At 46.9% G+C, this 24000-nt stretch overlaps 1 protein-coding gene and 1 long non-coding RNA gene across 5 annotated transcripts in view; one reads left to right on the forward strand and one right to left on the reverse strand.

Annotated features, from left to right (window-relative positions):
* LOC128694762 (latrophilin-like protein LAT-2) overlaps positions 1–4214 on the reverse strand; it is a 43401-nt gene extending 39187 nt beyond the window's left edge. For 2 of the 4 annotated variants that reach the window (XM_053785063.2, XM_070095655.1), the window contains exon 1: positions 3104–4214. In XM_053785063.2, the coding sequence (XP_053641038.2) occupies positions 3104–3752 (649 nt within the window). In that variant the 5' untranslated portion in view covers positions 3753–4214. The remainder of the gene's footprint in view (positions 1–3103) is intronic. The other 2 variants (XM_070095656.1, XM_070095657.1) reach the window with 2 other exon arrangements.
* The window catches only part of LOC138854167 (uncharacterized), an 81513-nt gene that overhangs the window by 24693 nt on the left and 32820 nt on the right, over positions 1–24000 (forward strand). The gene's annotated exons all lie outside the window — the stretch shown is intronic.

Consider the following 24000-nt stretch of genomic DNA (forward strand, 5'->3'; position numbering starts at 1 on the left):
AGGTTCACACTGCAGTATGGCAAGGTTCACACTGCAGTATGGTGAGGTTCACACTGCAGAATGGCAAGGTTCACACTGCAGTATGGCGAGGTTCACACTGCAGTATGGCAAGGTTCACACTGCAGTATGGTGAGGTTCACACTGCAGTATGGCAAGGTTCACACTGCAGTATGGCGAGGTTCACACTGCATTATGGTGAGGTTCACACTGCAGTATGGCAAGGTTCACACTGCAGTATGGCATGGTTCACACTGCAGTATGGCAAGGTTCACACTGCAGTATGGTAAGGTTCACACTGCAGTATGGCAAGGTTCGCACTGCAGTATGGCAAGGTTCGCACTGCAGTATGGTAAGGTTCACACTGCAGTATGGCAAGGTTCACACTGCAGTATGGCAAGGTTCACACTGCAGTATGGCAAGGTTCACACTGCAGTATGGCAAGGTTCACACTGCAGTATGGTGAGGTTCACACTGCAGTATGGCAAGGTTCACACTGCAGTATGGCAAGGTTCACACTGCAGTATGGTGAGGTTCACACTGCAGTATGGCAAGGTTCACACTGCAGTATGGCAAGGTTCACACTGCAGTATGGTGAGGTTCACACTGCAGTATGGCAAGGTTCACACTGCAGTATGGCGAGGTTCACACTGCAGTATGGCGAGGTTCACACTGCAGTATGGTGAGGTTCACACTGCAGTATGGCAAGGTTCACACTGCAGTATGGCGAGGTTCACACTGCAGTATGGCAAGGTTCACACTGCATTATGGTGAGGTTCACACTGCAGTATGGCAAGGTTCACACTGCAGTATGGCAAGGTTCACACTGCAGTATGGCAAGGTTCACACTGCAGTATGGTGAGGTTCACACTGCAGTATGGCAAGGTTCACACTGCAGTATGGCAAGGTTCACACCGCAGTATGGCAAGGTTCACACTGCAGTACGGTGAGGTTCACACTGCAGTATGCCAAGGTTCACACTGCAGTATGGCAAGGTTCACACTGCAGTATGGCAAGGTTCACACTGCAGTATGGTGAGGTTCACACTGCAGTATGGCAAGGTTCACACTGCAGTATGGCAAGGTTCACACTGCAGTATGGCAAGGTTCACACTGCAGTATGGCGAGGTTCACACTGCAGTATGGTGAGGTTCACACTGCAGTATGGTGAGGTTCACACTGCAGTATGGAAAGGTTCACACTGCAGTATGGTGAGGTTCACACTGCAGTATGGCAAGGTTCACACTGCAGTATGGTGAGGTTCACACTGCAGTATGGCAAGGTTCACACTGCAGTATGGTGAGGTTCACACTGCAGTATGGCAAGGTTCACACTGCAGTATGGCAAGGTTCACACTGCAGTATGGTGAGGTTCACACTGCAGTATGGCAAGGTTCACACTGCAGTATGGTGAGGTTCACACTGCAGTATGGCAAGGTTCACACTGCAGTATGGCAAGGTTCACACTGCAGTATGGCAAGGTTCACACTGCAGTATGGTGAGGTTCACACTGCAGTATGGCAAGGTTCACACTGCAGTATGGCAAGGTTCACACTGCAGTATGGTGAGGATGCCACACTGCAGTATGGTGAGGATGCCACACTGCAGTATGGTGAGGATGCCACACTGCAGTATGGTGAGGATGCCACACTGCAGTATGGTGAGGATGCCACACTGCAGTATGGTGAGGATGCCGCACTTCAGTATGGTGAGGATGCCACACACTTCAGTATGGTGAGGATGCCACACACTGCAGTATGGTGAGGATGCCACACACTTCAGTATGGTGAGGATGCCACACACTGCAGTATGGTGAGGATGCCACACTTCGGTATGGTGAGGATGCCACACACTGCAGTATGGTGAGGATGCCACACTTCAGTATGGTGAGGATGCCACACTTCAGTATGGTGAGGATGCCACACTTCAGTATGGTGAGGATGCCACACACTTCAGTATGGTGAGGATGCCACACACTTCAGTATGGTGAGGATGCCACACACTTCAGTATGGTGAGGATGCCACACACTTCAGTATGGTGAGGATGCCACACTTCAGTATGGTGAGGATGCCACACACTTCAGTATGGTGAGGATGCCACACACTGCAGTATGGTGAGGATGCCACACTTCAGTATGGTGAGGATGCCACACTGCAGTATGGTGAGGATGCCACACTTCAGTATGGTGAGGATGCCACACACTTCGGTATGGTGAGGTTGCCACACACTTCAGTATGGTGAGGATGCCACGCACACTTCAGTACGGTGAGGTTGCCACACACACTTCAGTATGGTGAGGATGCCACGCACACTTCAGTACGGTGAGGTTGCCACACACACTTCAGTATGGTGAGGTTGCCACACACACTTCAGTATGGTGAGGGTTCACACATACTTCAGTATGGTGAGGGTTCACACACACTTCAGTATGGTGAGGGTTCACACATACTTCAGTATGGTGAGGGTTCACACATACTTCAGTACTTCAGTATTGTGAGGGTTCACACACACTTCAGTATGGTGAGGGTTCACACACACTTCAGTATGGTGAGGGTTCACACATACTTCAGTATGGTGAGGGTTCACACATACTTCAGTATGGTGAGGGTTCACACACACTTCAGTATGGTGAGGGTTCACACATACTTCAGTATGGTGAGGGTTCACACATACTTCAGTATGGTGAGGGTTCACACACACTTCAGTATGGTGAGGGTTCACACACACTTCAGTATGGTGAGGGTTCACACACACTTCAGTATGGTGAGGGTTCACACACACTTCAGTATGGTGAGGGTTCACACACACTTCAGTATGGTGAGGGTTCACACATACTTCAGTATAACGAGCTTGCGTCACAGCACATTTGATGACGCATAAGTTGTAGATACGGAGAGAGGTTTTTATGTACTAAGAAAATAGAACTATGAGCCACTTAGTCATTAAGCTCATTATATAGTTGACGAGGACTTGATAATGATGTACTGTAGATACAGTAAATAACCGTAGAAAAGATAGGGATTAGCTGTAGATGCGAAAGTCTTACCGTACATGGATAGAGACAATAGATTCTAATGGGACTTGTAATAAATGCGATAAGGACTTACCGTAGATGCGATAGGAGTTGCCAGTCTCCTGGTTCTTGCAGGGTTCTGATTTATAACAGGAGCAGGAGATGGTGGAGCTGGAGTCATAAAAGGCGTTTGTTACCACCTCGACTCCTGCTCTGATCTTGACGTCATCAAAGTTTGTTGCAGAGGCATTGTAGACTGTTACAGGGATAACTAGGTCGAGGTCAGAAGTCTGAATTTTTGAAGTTACGGAAGCGTGGTCCTTATCAGGTAGCGTGGAGGATAACGCTGAGACTTTAGTCTCTCGTTTGTTCCCTGCCATCTCTGCTGGATGTGACCGTGTATTTTTTCTCATCCAAGATATTTCATTTTCACGCTTGTTCACCGATTCGCTTCTGGTGGATGTATTCCCCAAACTTAAAAGCTCGTATGAGTCTGCCTGTCTTTGGCCTTGACTTCGTGTTTCCCAGGGAGCATCAAGATCATGCTTGCTAACCCATGTCTTGTGAGCGGATGCGCTGCTGACATTATCATCTGCAGGTGGTTTTCCTTGAAGGGTGACTGAGGGAAGACGCTGGTGTTGTGTAGGGTAGCGAATGTGCTGCTGTTGGTTAGTGCTGGTGACGCGAAGAGACGAAGTGCATGCGAGGAGTGTGAAGCACAGTGCTTCACTGGGCAATCTCATTCTGGGTATCGGTCGTTTGTGTCTCCTGCGTCCTGGCTGCCCACACGAACTCGTAGTAGTGTGATGCTGGTGTCAGAGTATTTTAGTTTAAAAACTATGATTTAATCAGCTGGATGCATCGAACGGAGCAAGATGATCTATACAGGTCACAATTTCATACAGAAATTTTCATGAACATATGAACAAACAAACAAATTAGGTAAAAGGCGAAGTGAAACTTGTAAGATGTCTGCAACTCGTGTAGAGAGATGTAAAATTAAACTAATATTACGTCAAAGATGAGGATAGGCAGCGTAGTAAGGGGAAGTCGAAAGAAATGCCTTTGCCATGATCCTCACTCCAGCTCGTGTTGACGGCAGGTTGCACACCCAAGCTAGTCTCTTCCTGCAAGACAAATGACTGACGTGAGGCTACACAATCAACACTCGCCCTTCACTTCTTGCAAGAAAACAAATGACTGAGGAGAGATTGCGCGCACACACACACACACGCGCACACACACACACACACGCGCACACACACACACACAAAGAGTCGTTGTATGACAATGAGTTATCGAGTTGCTCCTTCCCCTTCAACATCATCCTCATTACTGACTCAGCTCAATGATTACCTACATAGGTCGGTCTGAATATGAATAGCAGATGTATAATGGGTCCTTCTTAGAAAAAATGACTGAGTAAAATGGAATGAGATTTTTTTTAGGACATACTAAATGGCAACTAATGCACTGTGATAAGGACCGTCTTATCACTGATGATATTCCGATTACCTACATTATTATTATTGTTATATTACATTATATATATATATATATATATATATATATATATATATATATATATATATATATATATATTATATATATATATATATATATATATATATATATATGCAAAACAACCACTCTGAAAGAATAGAGAAATTCCAAGCGCTTTCGTGACTACTCACATTATCAAGGAACTATGAAAGTAAAGCATCCAAGGAAGCTATATAAGGGGTCTGGCCAACACCTCACTATCAGATCCCACAACGGTTAAACACCTGACGCACGCCGACCCAACTTGGATAGGTCCTTTGCACAACTCACCAACAAACTATTCTACCCAAGAAAATTTTAAAAAATTATTATTTGTCCAGTGTATTATTAAATTCTCCCCAAATTCTATTAATTATAAATGGATCTAATTTATATAAACCAAAGAAATATTCATATTATTGTCAAAACTGCTTTTTATGAAACAAGATTCAATTATATTCCTGTCGACCATGGACTTGCTTGATACTACTTTCTCAACTTTTTGAAAATCATTTGGATGGTTAAAATCTCTTACATGAATAAATAGAGCATTGGAATCCTGTCCAGTTCTAATGCTATATTTATGTTGTTTTAATCTTAGTTCGAGATTTTTACCAGTTTGACCGTAATAAACTTTATCGCAAATTTTACAAGGAATCTTATAGACACATCCATCAGCATTTTGGGGGGAATTCTTAATCAAAAGTTTTTTTACTGTATCAAGATTTTTGAATACAACTTTAATAATAAAAGTCTTAAGAAGAGAAGGCATATCAACCAAGTTTTCATGGTAAGGGAGAACCAACATATTTTTAGTTGAATAAGGCTGGTTGTCCCTTTTTGGGTTGTAAAAAGTATTTCTAGCAACTTTAAAAGATTTATCAATTACATTTCTTGGGTATTTTAAATCATTACCTATTTCATAAATTTTGGATATTTCCTCATCTATGAACTCAGGACTACAAATTCGTAAAGCTCTCAAAAACATTGATGAGAAAACAGACAGTTTGACTATCTTGATGCGAGGAATAATAGTGGACATAGGAACAGTTATTTGTAGGTTTTCTGTAAATTTTAAATTTGAATTCATTATTACCCTTAATAATTAAAACATCTAGAAAAGGCAATGAGTTATTTTCTTCAAACTCAACAGTAAAGTTTATAGAATGGGCTAAGCTATTTAATTTTCCACGGAAATGGTGTATATCTACATTTTTGGGCATAAGACACAAAATATCATCAACATATCTGAACCTTGATAATGTGAGTAGTCACGAAAGCGCTTGGAATTTCTCTATTCTTTCAGAGTGGTTGTTTTGCATATTCTGAAATCACCTGTTTACTGTGATCTTATTGCATATATATATATATATATATATATATATATATATATATATATATATATATATATATATATATATATATATATATATATATATATATATATATATACAAAATGTCGTGCCGAATAGGTAAAACTTGCGATTTTGGCTTAAATAGCAACGCTTTTCTTGCCGAATAAGGCAAGCAAAAATTTGTGCAAGCAATAATTTCGCAAAAATCATTCCGAACCTAACGGAAAAATATATTTCATTGTGTTTGTTTATTAAATTATTGTAAACTTGTCTAAAATATATTTAGTTGGATTAGACTAAATTAAATCGCGCTTGTTATAATAAGGTTAATTTTTGTATTAACATAAACTTAAAAAATATTTCTTTAAACGTACAAGAGAAAATTTTTAGAAAGGACTTAATTTTAAACGATTCTTGCTCACTGACCAATTTTACCTATTCTGCACGACACACACACACACACACACACTTTACAGTATTATTAGTCAATATTATTACTATTATAACCGCCATTAATAATGATAATAGCCACAAATATACTAATAGTCTGAACTTCAAGAACATTAGATTGTGATTTTCGAATATCGAGCTTCTGGACGCTGTGTTTACTTTATTTTCCGGCATATAAGGCGCACAACAGAAGTATTCTAACGGTAAATCAGTAATCATATTCAAGGGTTAATTACCCTCTTATTTACGTTAAAACGTAACCCAAAAACTACCTGAGCATATAAGACGCAGGGGGATTTTCTTGGAAGTTTTGCGGAAGAGGTGCGCCTTATATGCCGGAAAATACGATACTTCTCTGTTTTGACCAGGAGAAAAATTGTATTTTTGGAAGAGAGAGAAGTGGCTGAAGACCTAAGCAGAGCACAGCAACGAGATGTTCATTATAGTAACACACAGTGACTAAACGCTCGAATCTGTGCCTTTGACGCTTAAAACAACGTCAAGAGTTTGTGATACTGACGTTCACAGTTACCCCTAAATCTTGGATATTTTACGAACTATAATCTCAAATTCCGTGCCTTTCACAAACACAATAATTCCTAATATATTTTGATGAGCTTAATCTCAGTTTTTTCGGATATTAACAACAGCAATAACCTTCAAATTTGTCTCTGACGTATGTAATAACCCCAAAAATTTTAGACTTTGACAGTTGCGGTAACTCCAAGATAGCTGTGTCCTTGACCTCACAGAGAGAACAATACTCGTGTATATTTTCTGGTCTTTATAAACATTTTGGTTGGACCTCCCAGAGCCGCGGTATTACATGCAAGGGATGTAACAAATGGGAATTGGTGTATTTCGCTGAGTTTAGATAATATGTATAGTAAATAATATTAAGAGGCTGGATTTTGCTTTATGGAGGAGGAAGTAGTTATCTGGGTTGGGGGTCGCAGGTATTTGGGCAGAGGTGGGGGCTTTTTTTTGGGGGGGGATAGTATACGATAGGGTAGGGGGTGGTGTGGTAAATATGTGTGAATGGGGTGGACTGGTAGATGTTTGGTAATGATAACATTACCAGGGATCAGTAGAGAGATTGGGTAACTCAAGATTGTGTGTAGGGCAATTTTTAACCCACTTGCTCGTTATCTCTAATTCTCCTTATCTCTCTTTTTATCTATAAATGTTATCTTAATCTCCCCCTCCCACCTGTGATGCCAATGTCCATCAACACCCCCACCCACCTGTGATGGCAGTGTCCAACAACAATCCCCCACCCACCTGTGATGGCAGTGTCCAACAACAATCCCCCACCCACCTGGGATAGCAGTGTCCACCAACACCCCCTGAAGCCACCTGTGATAGCAGTGTCCAACAATACCCCCCACCCACCTGTGATGGCAGTGTCCAATAATAGTCCCCAACCACCTGTGATGGCAGTGTCCAATAATAGTCCCCAACCACCTGTGATGGCAGTGTCCAATAATAGTCCACAACCACCTGTGATGGTAGTGTCCAATAACACCCCCACCCACCTGTGATGGCAGTGTCCAACAGCACCCTCCCACCCACTTGTGATGGCAGTGTCCAACAGCACCCTCCCACCCACTTGTGATGGCAGTGTCCAATAACACCCCCACTCACCTGTGATGGTAGTGTCCAATAACACCTCGCTTCCCACCTGTGATGGTAGTGTCCAATAACACCCCCCACCCACCTGTGATGGCAGTGTCCAATAACACCCCCACCCACCTGTGATGGCAGTGTCCAATAACACCCCCACCCACCTGTGATGGTAGTGTCCAATAACACCTCGCTTACAACCTGTGATGGTAGTGTCCAATAACACCTCGCTTCCCACCTGTGATGGTAGTGTCCAATAACACCCCCCACTCACCTGTGATGGTAGTGTCCAATAACACCCCCACCCACCTGTGATGGTAGTGTCCAATAACACCTCGCTTCCCACCTGTGATGGCAGTGTCCAATAGCACCCCCACCCACCTGTGATGGTAGTGTCCAGTAACTACCCCCGCCCACCGGTGCTGGTAGTGTCCAATAACACCCCCACCCACCTGTGATGGTAGTGTCCAATAACACCCCCCACCCACCTGTGATGGTAGTGTCCAGTAACACCCCCCGCCCACCTGTGATGGTAGTGTCCAGTAACACCCCCCACCCACCGGTGATGGTAGGGTCCAGTAACACCCCCACCCACCTGTGATGGTAGTGTCCAATAACACCCCCCACCCACCTGTGATGGTAGTGTCCAATAACACCCCCCACCCACCTGTGATGGTAGTGTCCAGTAACACCTCGCTTCCCACCTGTGATGGTAGTGTCCAGTAACACCCCCCACCCACCTGTGATGGTAGTGTCCAGAAACACCTCGCTTCCCACCTGTGATGGTAGTGTCCAGTAACACCTCCCACCCACCTGTGATGGTAGTGTCCAATAACACCTCGCTTCCCACCTGTGATGGTAGTGTCCAATAACACCCCCCACCCACCTGTGATGGTAGTGTCCAGTAACACCCCCCACCCACCTGTGATGGTAGTGTCCAATAACACCCCCCACCCACCTGTGATGGTAGTGTCCAATAACACCCCCCACCCACCTGTGATGGTAGTGTCCAATAACACCCCCCACCCACCTGTGATGGTAGTGTCCAATAACACCCCCCACCCACCTGTGATGGTAGTGTCCAGTAACACCCCCCACCCACCTGTGATGGTAGTGTCCAATAACACCCCACCCACCAGTGATGGTAGTGTCCAGTAACACCCCCCACCCACCTGTGATGGTAGTGTCCAGTAACACCCCCACCCACCTGTGATGGTAGTGTCCAGTAACACCCCCCACCCACCTGTGATGGTAGTGTCCAGTAACACCCCCACCCACCTGTGATGGTAGTGTCCAGTAACACCCCCCACCCACCTGTGATGGTAGTGTCCAGTAACACCCCCACCCACCTGTGATGGTAGTGTCCAGTAACACCCCCACCCACCTGTGATGGTAGTGTCCAGTAACACCCCCCACCCACCTGTGATGGTAGTGTCCAGTAACACCCCCCACCCACCTGTGATGGTAGTGTCCAGTAACACCCCCACCCACCTGTGATGGTAGTGTCCAATAACACCCCCCCACCCACCTGTGATGGTAGTGTCCAATAACACCCCCCACCCACCTGTGATGGTAGTGTCCAATAACACCCCCACCCACCTGTGATGGTAGTGTCCAATAACACCCCCCACCCACCTGTGATGGTAGTGTCCAGTAACACCCCCCACCCACCTGTGATGGTAGTGTCCAATAACACCCCCACCCACCTGTGATGGTAGTGTCCAATAACACCCCCCACCCACCTGTGATGGTAGTGTCCTGTGATGGTAGTAACACCCCCCACCCACCTGTGATGGTAGTGTCCAGTAACACCCCCCACCCACCTGTGATGGTAGTGTCCAGTAACACCCCCACCCACCTGTGATGGTAGTGTCCAATAACACCCCCCACCCACCGGTGATGGTAGTGTCCTGTGATGGTAGTGTAACACCCCCACCCACCTGTGATGGTAGTGTCCAGTAACACCCCCCACCCACCTGTGATGGTAGTGTCCAATAACACCCCCCGCCCACCTGTGATGGTAGTGTCCAATAACACCTCGCTTCCCACCTGTGATGGTAGTGTCCAATAACACCCCCACCCACCTGTGATGGTAGTGTCCAATAACACCCCCACCCACCTGTGATGGTAGTGTCCAATAACACCCCCCACCCACCTGTGATGGTAGTGTCCAATAACACCCCCACCCACCTGTGATGGTAGTGTCCAATAACACCCCCCACCCACCTGTGATGGTAGTGTCCAATAACACCTCGCTTCCCACCTCTCACCATCTGAAGTCTGTCAGTCACGTCTTGCGAATTACTCTGACCATGGGAATTCCCGGAAGAAGAACTATTTTAAGTGAAGATGTTTGTATTTTGCTTACTGTACTTTCCTAGTTGTGTTTGATGGTTAGAGCTCCATTTCTTGGACCCTGCCTTTTAAGCCTTATTGTCTTGTGTAGCTAATCGAGGTTCCATGATTTTTCGTTTGCTTACATTCTTGACTGTAAAAAAAAGTCTGTCTCTGTTTCTCTATCTCTCTCTTTCTTTCTGGCAAAAGTTAAACTGCAGAGATAGTCTGTGACCCATCGTTCTGTTTCTTCCCTTGTAGTATATAATATGTTCATGTCTTTTTGTCTGTGCTAATTTATCTTAGATGATGTGACTGTCACATGTATGACCGTGTCGTACTATATTTTTCTTGCCTCTAGCACTGCAAAATTTAGTTCTTTTAATCCACGTTAAAAATCCTGCTCTTAGACTAGTTTTTTTTTTTTTTTGGGGGGGGGGGGGGTGAGAACCTCTGGGAGAACCTCTGGATTTTCTCAAGTTTCATTAATTTCGTTAAGTATATAAAGTTCAAGTGTTATTACATACCCGAGCACTGGCTGAACACTGGTCCAACTTGTACAGTGGTCTGAATAACTCTCATATTTGACAGTTCTGCACATACTACCGAAGTTATTCTATTTACGTTCGCCAGACAAGAGACTCATCCACCCTCGGCTCTTATCTCTTTCCGAGTTTGAGATATCTCTTCAGGTGATACGATTATGTTCTCATGCCTTTATTCTCTCTACATTGCGTTATATGGGAGTAACTAACAGTCGCTTGCTCAAGCAGATTGTTTAAGTAGTAATGACAGAATTACCGACAGAATGTTAAGTTAACATAAATGCAACTAACGTGACATTTTATTGGTGCTCCTGGAGAGCGAAACGTTGCCACAATAAAATGTCAGATTAATTGCATCTGTGTCCATTTACCCAACATTGTTTGAGTCCAGCATCATGTTAGTGTCCACGATCCTCTTATCCGCATGATCTTACTTTATTAAATAAAACTGGATACATCAGCAGTGCGCTGTCACCATATTCTGCATGAGTTACCAGTGGGGGGGGGGGGAGCTAAATATGCTGTCGGTCATACTCCATCAGGAGGATGGTGCTCGTACGAAGTGTTGGAATCGGTCAGCCTGAGCTGGGAGACTTCAGTATTGCAATGAGTATATCGTCGAGTATTCCTGTATGGATTCACCAGCTACAGAAGCTTCAAAGGTTTCGTTGCAGCAGATCTGGACTGGTGAAACTTTGCCGTCACGTGTTATGACGAGGTCATAACCTGGGATGGCTGGGTAAGCCAGGGCAACGCCTCGGTTTCATGACCAATCTGTCCACTGAGCAGCTCATCATATAGCCGAAACCTGTAATAAATAATTATAAAATTAATGGAGAGAAGTGGTAAATCAGTAGCTGGTGGCCTCGCCTCTTAACTCTTACAAAGTAGCTTCACTGAGTGCTGGCCTTCAGTTATGTGTTCCTTAGGATTTATCTTTCCTTTGCTTTATTTTCCCTGGCTTTATTTACCCCCGGCTTTATTTTCCCCCTGGCTTCATCTTCACCTGTGTTCATCTTTCCCTGGCTTCATCTCCTCTCATCTTTGTTAGAATGTGCCAGCCATCTCCTAGCTTCTCCCCTGAATAAATAAGACGTTGAAGGGCGAGCTTTCATTACCACCATGAGTTATATATTAATGTCCTTCCTGGTCCTTCCTGGTGTCTCCTGGTAACTACTGGAGTCTCTCGGCTTAATTCATTTCTTTCAGTTCCGGCGCAAGTCTTGTTCTAAACCTTTGGCTCTTCGCCAGTTCAGGTGTTTTATCAGGTGCTGGTTCCAGGCCGGAGTTGAATCCCCGGCACGGGTGGAAACGTAGGGCGTGCTTCCTTACACCTGCTGTCCCTGTTCACCTAGCAGCAAGTAGGTACTTGGGTTTTAGCCGACTGCTGAGAGTCGCATCCTGTGGAACACGTTTAACCTCACTTGCCCGAAATACTCTGCATAAACAGGAGCTTTCTATGTAGTATTCCATTGGTATGTTTACAGGTACACACAAAACACAATTATCATACATAGTGTAAATTACCTAAGATAACCCAAAATAGACAGTGACTTGTTTCCACTGGATGTCAGCTAGGTCCGCCATAGCTATTTCCTGTGCTTGCAGAAATAAAGTAATATCTTGCTGTTATAAAGTGGTACCTTTAATGTATCCAACTCGCATCACAGAAAACGGAACAGCCAAAACACCATCGCAAAGTGGCGTGAATACTAAAGAAGAGACACCTTTGAGGACTTTGATCCTTCTGAGGGAAGGGAAGAGAGAGAGGATTCGATTGTATGAGAGTTTCACATGATGATGATTCTTTCCTAGAATTCTTCGTTCTTTCTTTCAGTTATTATCGTTCCAAGCGCTCTAAACTGATAATATTTTTTTTACCATATAATCATAAGCTTTTTTTTTTTGATTAGTTCAGTTTATTACCGCTTTGAATTTTCTTTATTGTTTCATCGCTAATAATTGTCTGCTTTGCCCAAGATCGTTCACTTCCGTGTCATAATTTATCGCTCACACGCATGACGGAGGTTACACACTTGAGAGAGAGAGAGAGAGAGAGAGAGAGAGAGAGAGAGAGAGAGAGAGAGAGAGAGAGAGAGAGAGAGAGAAAGAGAGATTTACCACGTCACTGAGTCGGAAAGATTCGTTCTGGATGCTACAGTTCTTAGTGATTTGCCCGGACAGTTTTGGTGTTAAAGTTTATGATAGTATCCGAATGTTTGCTTATATAAGATGAAAGGGGCAAAAATTGACGATATCTTCCGATTACGAGCCCACTCTATAATACTAACCCTTTTCACTCTAATAAACCCTCTCTAACGCACCCTCTCACTCTTCTGACGAACCTTTTAAAATACACATAGTATTTTACCTTTTACTGAACGATATGAAGCTCAACCGAGTACTGTATTGAGTCCTGCAGAGGACGAAGACTTTAGTACTCGGATAAGTAATTCTTGTGAGTTAATCCTGGGTGGCTAACCCTCCGGAGTTAAAAATCCGAACAAAATATTATATCTCTTAATCACTGACAGATTTGTAGATGAATGGTTCAGAGAACCGACATGTTGATAAATTAGATTGATGGACTGAACACATCGACTCAAGGTTGAGGGACTGATTACCTCATTCTCCTCCTGTTCTTCAAGTTTCTCCTACGTATGGATTGATGAAGCCACTGTGTGGCGAAACGTTTCCTCAATAAAGATACCCAAAAGTTGCACACGTGTCTAATTTATCATCATCTCTTAATCACCTTGGATAAGTCGAGCTGTCTGTGGCTTATTGCCGTTGAGGTCGTTAGATCCTTAACTAGGACGCAACCCACAACAGATAACCAACCCGTTGGGATGAATTAATCGTTAGGTGAAGCGAGGCAGTAGAAATTAGGAGACTTCCCTACGCCCTTCCTGCACTGAACCCAGGTCTTCTAGACTGCCAGCACAATGATCTACCACTGAGCTACAGGAGATACAACACAAAATTATGGTGTGATGTTACACCCGTAAGAGTGAGGGAGGTGTGACGATACACCTGTCAGTGAGGGAGGTGCCGTAAGGTGTGATGGTAACTGACGGAGGCGTGACTGGAGGTTCCGTTGTCACACTGACACTCAAGACTCCATTACGAAAGCTATCAGATACTAGGAACTGCATTTGAGAATACATTCATACATCCACACACATGGATCATCATGATGTTGACTATTTACTCTCTTAATCAGTATCCGGATATGGCTGGTGCCCATTTCTTGGAACTAAGCCATCAGTAATAGGAAGGTAACTACGACGGCCAGACACTACGGCAGACCCATCGCTTGTGTTAATGAAGAAATGGCGATAACAATGAAGGCTTCTCCTTCTTGGTTATCCTGGTGCAATGTTTGATGCTTTGTCAAGCCGCAGGCGTCCACATGTATCCTGTTACCTAACATATTGTTGGTAATTCTACCAACATTATTACGACTAATTCAACCCATGCAGATAAATTAGACACATGTGCAACTCTTGGGTATCTTTATTGAGGAAACGTTTCGCCACACAGTGGCTTCATCAGTCCATACGTAGGAGAAACTTGAAGAACAGAAGGAGAATGAGGTAATCAGTCCCTCAACCTTGAGTCGATGTGTTCAGTCCATCAATCTTGAATAGAGGGACTGATTACCTCTTTCTCCTTCTGTTCTTCAAGTTTCTCCTACGTATGGACTGATGAAGCCACTGTGGGGCGAAACGTTTCCTCAATAAAGATACCCAAGAGTTGCACATGTGTCTAATTTATCAACATGTCGGTTCTCTGAACCATTCATCTCAACCCATGCAGTTCTTGGTGGGCGAAACGTCTTATCAATATCATGAACAGCATATTGTGCATCATTAACATAGTTCTGGGTATATAATACCACTGATATACCCGGAGAACTTCACTTTGTGCACAAGTGTCAGTGTGTAGGTACTGTATACCACTTAACCTTATTCACTTCTTGACGCAAGTGCTCAGGGAATTTTTTCCCCATTAAAGTGGAAAGACTCTCGATCCGAGTAATTTGCTACCTCCCATTCCCTCAGACGCTATATATAATAAGTGATCTATTTATGATTCATTGAGACAGATTTCACATTCTGCAAGAGACTAATCTCCTTCTGGTGAAAACTATTCTCAATATTAGAAACTAATCTCACTCCGTACTGGAGATCTTTCTCACCTTTTCTCAATATTCCAAAACTTTCCACTACATTACAGAATCGTATTGTACAAAATCGATATTTCCTACAATATATACATCAAGTGTGACTGCTGTGAGGAATATCCATTAGCAATATACACCAGGATTCGCATCAGCGTCACATTAGCGTCACACAACACAATTAGACTCGTCTGGTTATTAAGTTTGTTCCTTCGGTAGTTATGAGGCAAGAATCACTTTGTTGATGCTGGGTACTGATGTTGTGTTGAGGAAAGGAGGGAGACCAGTGATGATTAAATATGAAATGAAGAAAGTGATGGTGACACGATTTAGTAGTAGTAGCAGCAGCAGCAATGATAGTAGTAACACTAGTAGCAACACAGTGTTGCTCCAGTAACCAGGGTCTGCCACACACTGTGGGCTAACTTAGGGTGTTGCTCCAGTAACCACGATCTGCCACACACTGTAGGCTAACACAGGGTGTTGCTCCAGTAACCAGGGTCTGCCACACACTGTGGGCTAACACAGGGTGTTGCTCCAGTAACCAGGGTCTGCCACACACTGTAGGCTAGCACAGGGTGTTGCTCCAGTAACCAGGGTCTGCCACACACTGTAGGCTAACACAGGGTGTTGCTCCAGTAACCAGGGTCTGCCACACACTCACACACTGTAGGCTAACACAGGGTGTTGCTCCAGTAACCAGGGTCTGCCACACACTGTAGGCTAACATAGGGTGTTGCTTCAGTAACCAGGGTCTGCCACACACTGGGCTAACACAGGGTGTTGCTCCAGTAACCAGGGTCTGCCACACACTGTGGGCTAACACAGGGTGTTACTCCAGTAACCAGGGTCTGCCACACACTGTGGGCTAACACAGGGTGTTGCTCCAGTAACCAGGGTCTGCCACACACTGTAGGCTAGCACAGGGTGTTGCTCCAGTAACCAGGGTCTGCCACACACTGTAGGCTAACACAGGGTGTTGCTCCAGTAATCAGAGTCTGCCACACACTGTGGGCTAACACAGGGTGTTGCTCCAGTAACCAGGGTCTGCCACACACACACACTGTAGGCTAACACAGGGTGTTGCTCCAGTAACCAGGGTTTGCAACACACTGTAGGCTAACATAGGGTGTTGCTCCAGTAACCAGGGTCTGCCACACACTGTGGGCTAACACAGGGTGTTACTCCAGTAACCAGGGTCTGCCACACACTGTGGGCTAACACAGGGTGTTGCTCCAGTAACCAGGGTCTGCCACACACTGTAGGCTAAGGGTGTTGCTCCAGTAACAGGGTCTGCCACACACTGTAGGTAGGGTGTTGCTCCAGTAATCAGGGTCTGCCACACACTGTGGGCTAACACAGGGTGTTGCTCCAGTAACCAGGGTCTGCCACACACACACACTGTAGGCTAACACAGGGTTTTGCTCCAGTAACCAGGGTTTGCCACACACTGTAGGCTAACATAGGGTGTTGCTCCAGTAACCAGGGTCTGCCACACACTGGGCTAACACAGGGTGTTGCTCCAGTAACCAGGGTCTGCCACACACTGTGAGCTAACACAGGGCGTTACTCCAGTAACCAGGGTCTCCCACACACACTGTAGGCTAACACAGGGTGTTGCTCCAGTAACCAGGGTCTGCCACACTCTGTAGGCTAACACAGGGTGTTGCTCCAGTAACCAGGGTCTGCCACACACACACACTGTAGGCTAACACAGGGTGTTGTTCCAGTAACCAGGGTCTGCCACACACTGTTGGCTAACACAGGGTGTTGTTCCAGTAACCAGGGTCTGCCACACACTGTAGGCTAACACAAGGTGTTGCTCCAGTAACCAGGGTCTGCCACACACACACACACTGTAGGATAACACAGGGTGTTGCTCCAGTAACCAGGGTCTGCCACACACTGTAGGCTAACACAGGGTGTTGCTCCAGTAACCAGGGTCTGCCACACACTGTAGGCTAACACAGGGTGTTGCTCCAGTAACCAGGGTCTGCCACACACTGTAGGCTAACACAGGGTGTTGCTCCAGTAACCAGGGTCTGCCACACTCTGTAGGCTAACACAGGGTGTTGCTCCAGTAACCAGGGTCTGCCACACACACACACTGTAGGCTAACACAGGGTGTTGCTCCAGTAACCAGGGTCTGCCACACACTGTTGGCTAACACAGGGCGTTGCTCCAGTAACCAGGGTCTGCCACACACTGTTGGCTAACACAGGGTGTTGCTCCAGTAACCAGGGTCTGCCGCACACTGTGGGCTAACACAGGGTGTTTCTCCAGTAACCAGGGTGTGCCACACACTGTAGGCTAACACAGGGTGTTGCTCTAGTAACCAGAGTCTGCCACACACACACACACTGTAGGCTAACACAGGGTGTTGCTCCAGTAACCAGGGTCTGCCACACACTGTAGGCTAACACAGGGTGTTGCTCCAGTAACCAGGGTCTGCCACACACTGTAGGCTAACACAGGGTGTTGCTCCAGTAACCAGGGTCTGCCACACACTGTAGGCTAACACAGGGTGTTGCTCCAGTAACCAGGGTCTGCCACACACTGTAGGCTAACACAGGGTGTTGCTCCAGTAACCAGGATCTGCCACACTCTGTAGGCTAACACAGGGTGTTGCTCCAGTAACCAGGGTCTGCCACACACACACTGTAGGCTAACACAGGGCGTTGCTACAGTAACCAGGGTCTGCCACACACTGTTGGCTAACACAGGGTGTTGCTCCAGTAACCAGGGTCTGCCACACACTGTAGGCTAACACAGGGTGTTGCTCCAGTAACCAGGGTGTGCCACACACTGTAGGCTAACACATGGTGTTGCTCCAGTAACCAGGGTCTGCCACACACACACACTGTAGGCTAACACAGGGTGTTGCTCCAGTAACCAGGGTCTGCCACACACTGTTGGCTAACACAGGTTGTTGCTCCAGTAACCAGGGTCTGCCGCACACTGTTGGCTAACACAGGGTGTTGCTCCAGTAACCAGGGTCTGCAACACACTGTTGGCTAACACAGGGTGCTGCTCCAGTAACCAGGGTCTGCCACACACTGTAGGCTAACACAGGGTGTTGCTCCAGTAACCAGGGTCTGCCACACACTGTAGGCTAACACAGGGTGTTGCTCCAGTAACCAGGGTCTGCCACACACTGTAGGCTAACACAGGGTGTTGCTCCAGTAACCAGGGTCTGCCACACACTGTAGGCTAACACAGGGTGTTGCTCCAGTAACCAGGGTCTGCCACACACTGTAGGCTAACACAGGGTGTTGCTCCAGTAACCAGGGTCTGCCACACACTGTAGGCTAACACAGGGTGTTGCTCCAGTAACCAGGGTCTGCCACACACTGTAGGCTAACACAGGGTGTTGCTCCAGTAACCAGGGTCTGCCACACACTGTAGGCTAGCACAGGGTGTTGCTCCAGTAACCAGGGCTCCAGTAACCAGGGTCTGCCACACACACACTGTAGGCTAACACAGGGTGTTGCTCCAGTAACCAGGGTCTGCCACACACTGTAGGCTAACACAGGGTGTTGCTCCAGTAACGAGGGTCTGCCACACACTGTAGGCTAACACAGGGTGTTGCTCCAGTAACCAGGGTCTGCCACACACTGTAGGCTAACACAGGGTGTTGCTCCAGTAACCAGGGTCTGCCACACACTGTAGGCTAACACAGGGTGTTGCTCCAGTAACCAGGGTCTGCCACACACTGTAGGCTAACACAGGGTGTTGCTCCAGTAACCAGGGTCTGCCACACACTGTAGGCTAACACAGGGTGTTGCTCCAGTAACCAGGGTCTGCCACACACTGTAGGCTAACACAGGGTGTTGCTCCAGTAACCAGGGTCTGCCACACACTGTAGGCTAACACAGGGTGTTGCTCCAGTAACCAGGGTCTGCCACACACTGTAGGCTAACACAGGGTGTTGCTCCAGTAACCAGGGTCTGCCACACACTGTAGGCTAACACAGGGTGTTGCTCCAGTAACCAGGGTCTGCCACACACTGTAGGCTAACACAGGGTGTTGCTCCAGTAACCAGGGTCTGCCACACACTGTTGGCTAACACAGGGTGTTGCTCCAGTAACCAGGGTCTGCCACACACTGTAGGCTAACACAGGGTGTTGCTCCAGTAACCAGGGTCTGCCACACACTGTAGGCTAACACAGGGTGTTGCTCCAGTAACCAGGGTCTGCCACACACTGTAGGCTAACACAGGGTGTTGCTCCAGTAACCAGGGTCTGCCACACACTGTAGGCTAACACAGGGTGTTGCTCCAGTAACCAGGGTCTGCCACACACTGTAGGCTAACACAGGGTGTTGCTCCAGTAACCAGGGTCTGCCACACACACACACTGGGTAACACAGGGTGTTGCTCCAGTAACCAGGGTTTGCCACACACTGTAGGCTAACACAGGGTGTTGCTCCAGTAACCAGGGTCTGCCACACACACACACTGTAGGCTAACACAGGGTGTTGCTCCAGTAACCAGGGTCTGCCACACACTGTAGGCTAACACAGGGTGTTGCTTCAGTAACCAGGATCTGCCACACACTGGGCTAACACAGGGTGTTGCTCCAGTAACCAGGGTCTGTCACACACTGTAGGCTAACACAGGGTGTTGCTCCAGTAACCAGGGTCTGCCACACACTGTAGGCTAACACAGGGTGTTGCTCCAGTAACCAGGGTCTGCCACACACTGTAGGCTAACACAGGGTGTTGCTCCAGTAACCAGGGTCTGCCACACACTGTAGGCTAACACAGGGTGTTGCTCCAGTAACCAGGGTCTGCCACACACTGTAGGCTAACACAGGGTGTTGCTCCAGTAACCAGGGTCTGCCACACACTGTTGGCTAACACAGGGTGTTGCTCCAGTAACCAGGGTCTGCCACACACTGTAGGCTAACACAGGGTGTTGCTCCAGTAACCAGGGTCTGCCACACACTGTAGGCTAACACAGGGTGTTGCTCCAGTAACCAGGGTCTGCCACACACACACACTGTAGGCTAACACAGGGTGTTGCTCCAGTAACCAGGGTCTGCCACACACTGTAGGCTAACACAGGGTGTTGCTCCAGTAACCAGGGTCTGCCACACACTGTAGGCTAACACAGGGTGTTGCTTCAGTAACCAGGGTCTGTCACACACTGTAGGCTAACACAGGGTGTTGCTCCAGTAACCAGGGTCTGCCACACATTGTGGGCTAACACAGGGTGTTGCTCCAGTAACCAGGGTCTGCCAACACACTGTAGGCTAACACAGGGTGTTGCTCCAGTAACCAGGGTCTGCCACACATTGTGGGCTAACACAGGGTGTTGCTCCAGTAACCAGGGTCTGCCACACACTGTAGGCTAACACAGGGTGTTGCTCCAGTAACCAGGGTCTGCCACACACTGTAGGCTAACACAGGGTGTTGCTCCAGTAACCAGGGTCTGCCACACACTGTGGGCTAACACAGGGTGTTGCTCCAGTAACCAGGGTCTGCCACACACTGTTGGCTAACACAGGGTGTTGCTCCAGTAACCAGGGTCTGCCACACACTGTAGGCTAACACAGGGTGTTGCTCCAGTAACCAGGGTCTGCCACACACTGTGGGCTAACACAGGGTGTTGCTCCAGTAACCAGGGTCTGCCACACACTGTAGGCTAACACAGGGTGTTGCTCCAGTAACCAGGGTCTGCCACACACTGTAGGCTAACACAGGGTGTTGCTCCAGTAACCAGGGTCTGCCACACACTGGGCTAACACAGGGTGTTGCTCCAGTAACCAGGGTCTGCCACACACCGTAGGCTAATACAGGGTGTTGCTCCAGTAACCAGGGTTTGCCACACACTGGGCTAACACAGGGTGTTGCTCCAGTAACCAGGGACTGCCACACACTGTAGGCTAACACAGGGTGTTTCTCCAGTAACCAGGGTCTGCCACACACTGTAGGCTAACACAGGATGTTGCTCCAGTAACCAGCGTCTGCCACACACTGTAGGCTAACACAGGGTGTTGCTTCAGTAACCAGGGTCTGCCACACACTGTAGGCTAACACAGGGCGTTGCTCCAGCAACCAGGGTCTGCCACACACTGTAGGCTAACACAGGGTGTTGCTTCAGTAACCAGGGTCTGCCACACACTGTAGGCTAACACAGGGTGTTGCTCCAGTAACCAGGGTCTGCCACACACTGTAGGCTAACACAGGGTGTTGCTCCAGTAACCAGGGTGTGCCACACACTGTAGGCTAACACAGGGTGTTGCTCCAGTAACCAGGGTCTGCCACACACTGTAGGCTAACACAGAGTGTTGCTCCAGTAACCAGGGTCTGCCACACACTGTAGGCTAACACAGGGTGTTGCTCCAGTAACCAGGGTCTGCCACACACTGTAGGCTAACACAGGGTGTTGCTCCAGTAACCAGGGTCTGCCACACACTGTAGGCTAACACAGAGTGTTGCTCCAGTAACCAGGGTCTGCCACACACTGTAGGCTAACACAGGGTGTTGCTCCAGTAACCAGGGTCTGCCACACACTGTAGGCTAACACAGGGTGTTGCTCCAGTAACCAGGGTCTGCCACACAATGTAGGCTAACACAGAGTGTTGCTCCAGTAACCAGGGTCTGCCACACACTGTAGGCTAACACAGGGTGTTGCTTCAGTAACCAGGGTCTGCCACACACTGTAGGCTAACACAGGGCGTTGCTCCAGTAACCAGGGTCTGCCACACACTGTAGGCTAACACAGGGTGTTGCTCCAGTAACCAGGGTCTGCTACACACTGTAGGCTAACACAGGGTGTTGCTCCAGTAATCAGGGTCTGCCACACACTGTGGGCTAACACAGGGTGTTGCTCCAGTAACCAGGGTCTGCCACACACTGTAGGCTAACACAGGGTGTTGCTCCAGTAACCAGGGTCTGCCACACACTGTAGGCTAACACAGAGTGTTGCTCCAGTAACCAGGGTCTGCCACACACTGTAGGCTAACACAGGGTGTTGCTCCAGTAACCAGGGTCTGCCACACACTGTAGGCTAACACAGGGTGTTGCTCCAGTAACCAGGGTCTGCCACACACTGTAGGCTAACACAGGGTGTTGCTCCAGTAACCAGGGTCTGCCACACACTGTAGGCTAACACAGGGTGTTGCTCCAGTAACCAGGGTCTGCCACACACTGTAGGCTAACACAGAGTGTTGCTCCAGTAACCAGGGTCTGCCACACACTGTAGGCTAACACAGGGTGTTGCTCCAGTAACCAGGGTCTGCCACACACTGTAGGCTAACACAGGGTGTTGCTCCAGTAACCAGGGTCTGCCACACACTGTAGGCTAACACAGAGTGTTGCTCCAGTAACCAGGGTCTGCCACACACTGTAGGCTAACACAGGGTGTTGCTCCAGTAACCAGGGTCTGCCACACACTGTAGGCTAACACAGAGTGTTGCTCCAGTAACCAGGGTCTGCCACACACTGTAGGCTAACACAGGGTGTTGCTCCAGTAACCAGGGTCTGCCACACACTGTAGGCTAACACAGAGTGTTGCTCCAGTAACCAGGGTCTGCCACACACTGTAGGCTAACACAGGGTGTTGCTCCAGTAACCAGGGTCTGCCACACACTGTAGGCTAACACAGAGTGTTGCTCCAGTAACCAGGGTCTGCCACACACTGTAGGCTAACACAGGGTGTTGCTCCAGTAACCAGGGTCTGCCACACACTGTAGGCTAACACAGAGTGTTGCTCCAGTAACCAGGGTCTGCCACACACTGTAGGCTAACACAGAGTGTTGCTCCAGTAACCAGGGTCTGCCACACACTGTGGGCTAACACAGGGTGTTGCTCCAGTAACCAGGGTCTGCCTGTGTTGAAATCTTTAAATTCCTTGCAGACACGACACTCTTACTTCTCCTCGAGCTCTCTTTGGAGCGAGAGTGAGAGAGAGAGTGAGAGAGAGAGAGAGAGAGAGAGAGAGAGAGAGAGAGAGAGAGAGAGAGAGAGAGAGAGAGAGAGAGAGAGAGAGAGAGAGAGAGAGACGGGAAGGATCAGGAGGTAAAGTAAATCTCGCACATAAGATCTGATCCGATTGTGAGCGGGTTTAGTTTTTTTTTAATTTTTCTCTCACTAAAAGTTAATTCAGTCAATTTTGCCTTATTAAACCTACTAATTCTGAATTATTAAAGCCAATTTTTTACACCCAATATTTTTGTTAAACCCACTATTTCTGCCATATTCAAACCTCTGTTCTGCTATTTAAAAACCTCTATTTCTATTATATTAAACCATCAATTTCTATTATATTAAACCCACTATTTCCATTATATTAAACCATCAATTTCTATTGTATTAAAGCATCAATTTCTATTATATTAAACCCACTATTTCCATTATATTAAACCCACTATTTCCATTATATTAAACCCACTATTTCCATTATATTAAACCATCAATTTCTATTATATTAAACCATCAATTTCTATTATATTAAACCCACTATTTCCATTATATTAAACCATCAATTTCTATTGTATTAAACCCACTATTTCCATTATATTAAACCCACTATTTCCATTATATTAAACCATCAATTTCTATTATATTAAACCCACTATTTCTTAAGCCCGTTATTTCCACTTGTAACTTCTGTAGTTTTAAATATGAACTTTTTTGGTCTGAAATCTGACGCATCAAATCTGTCAGATTTCTGCACTATTAAACTCTTCATTTATAAATTAAATCCGTTAAATCATTCGTATGCATCTTGCTATGTGGAACCAGTTGGTTACACTTGATGGAAATAAACCTGTTTTTAAGTATTAAAACCAGTGTTTATTAGCAGTTAAAACTGTATTGAACCCGCGATCTCTGCTGGGTCTAACCCGCGATCTCTGCTGGGTTTAACCTGCGACCTCTGCTGGGTTTAACCTGCGACCTCTGCTGGGTTTAACCTGCGACCTCTCACTGGTTTCGCGGCGTCAATTACGCGGTG

The sequence above is a fragment of the Cherax quadricarinatus genome, chromosome 51 (assembly GCF_038502225.1).
Source record: "Cherax quadricarinatus isolate ZL_2023a chromosome 51, ASM3850222v1, whole genome shotgun sequence".
Lineage (NCBI taxonomy): Eukaryota > Metazoa > Arthropoda > Malacostraca > Decapoda > Parastacidae > Cherax > Cherax quadricarinatus.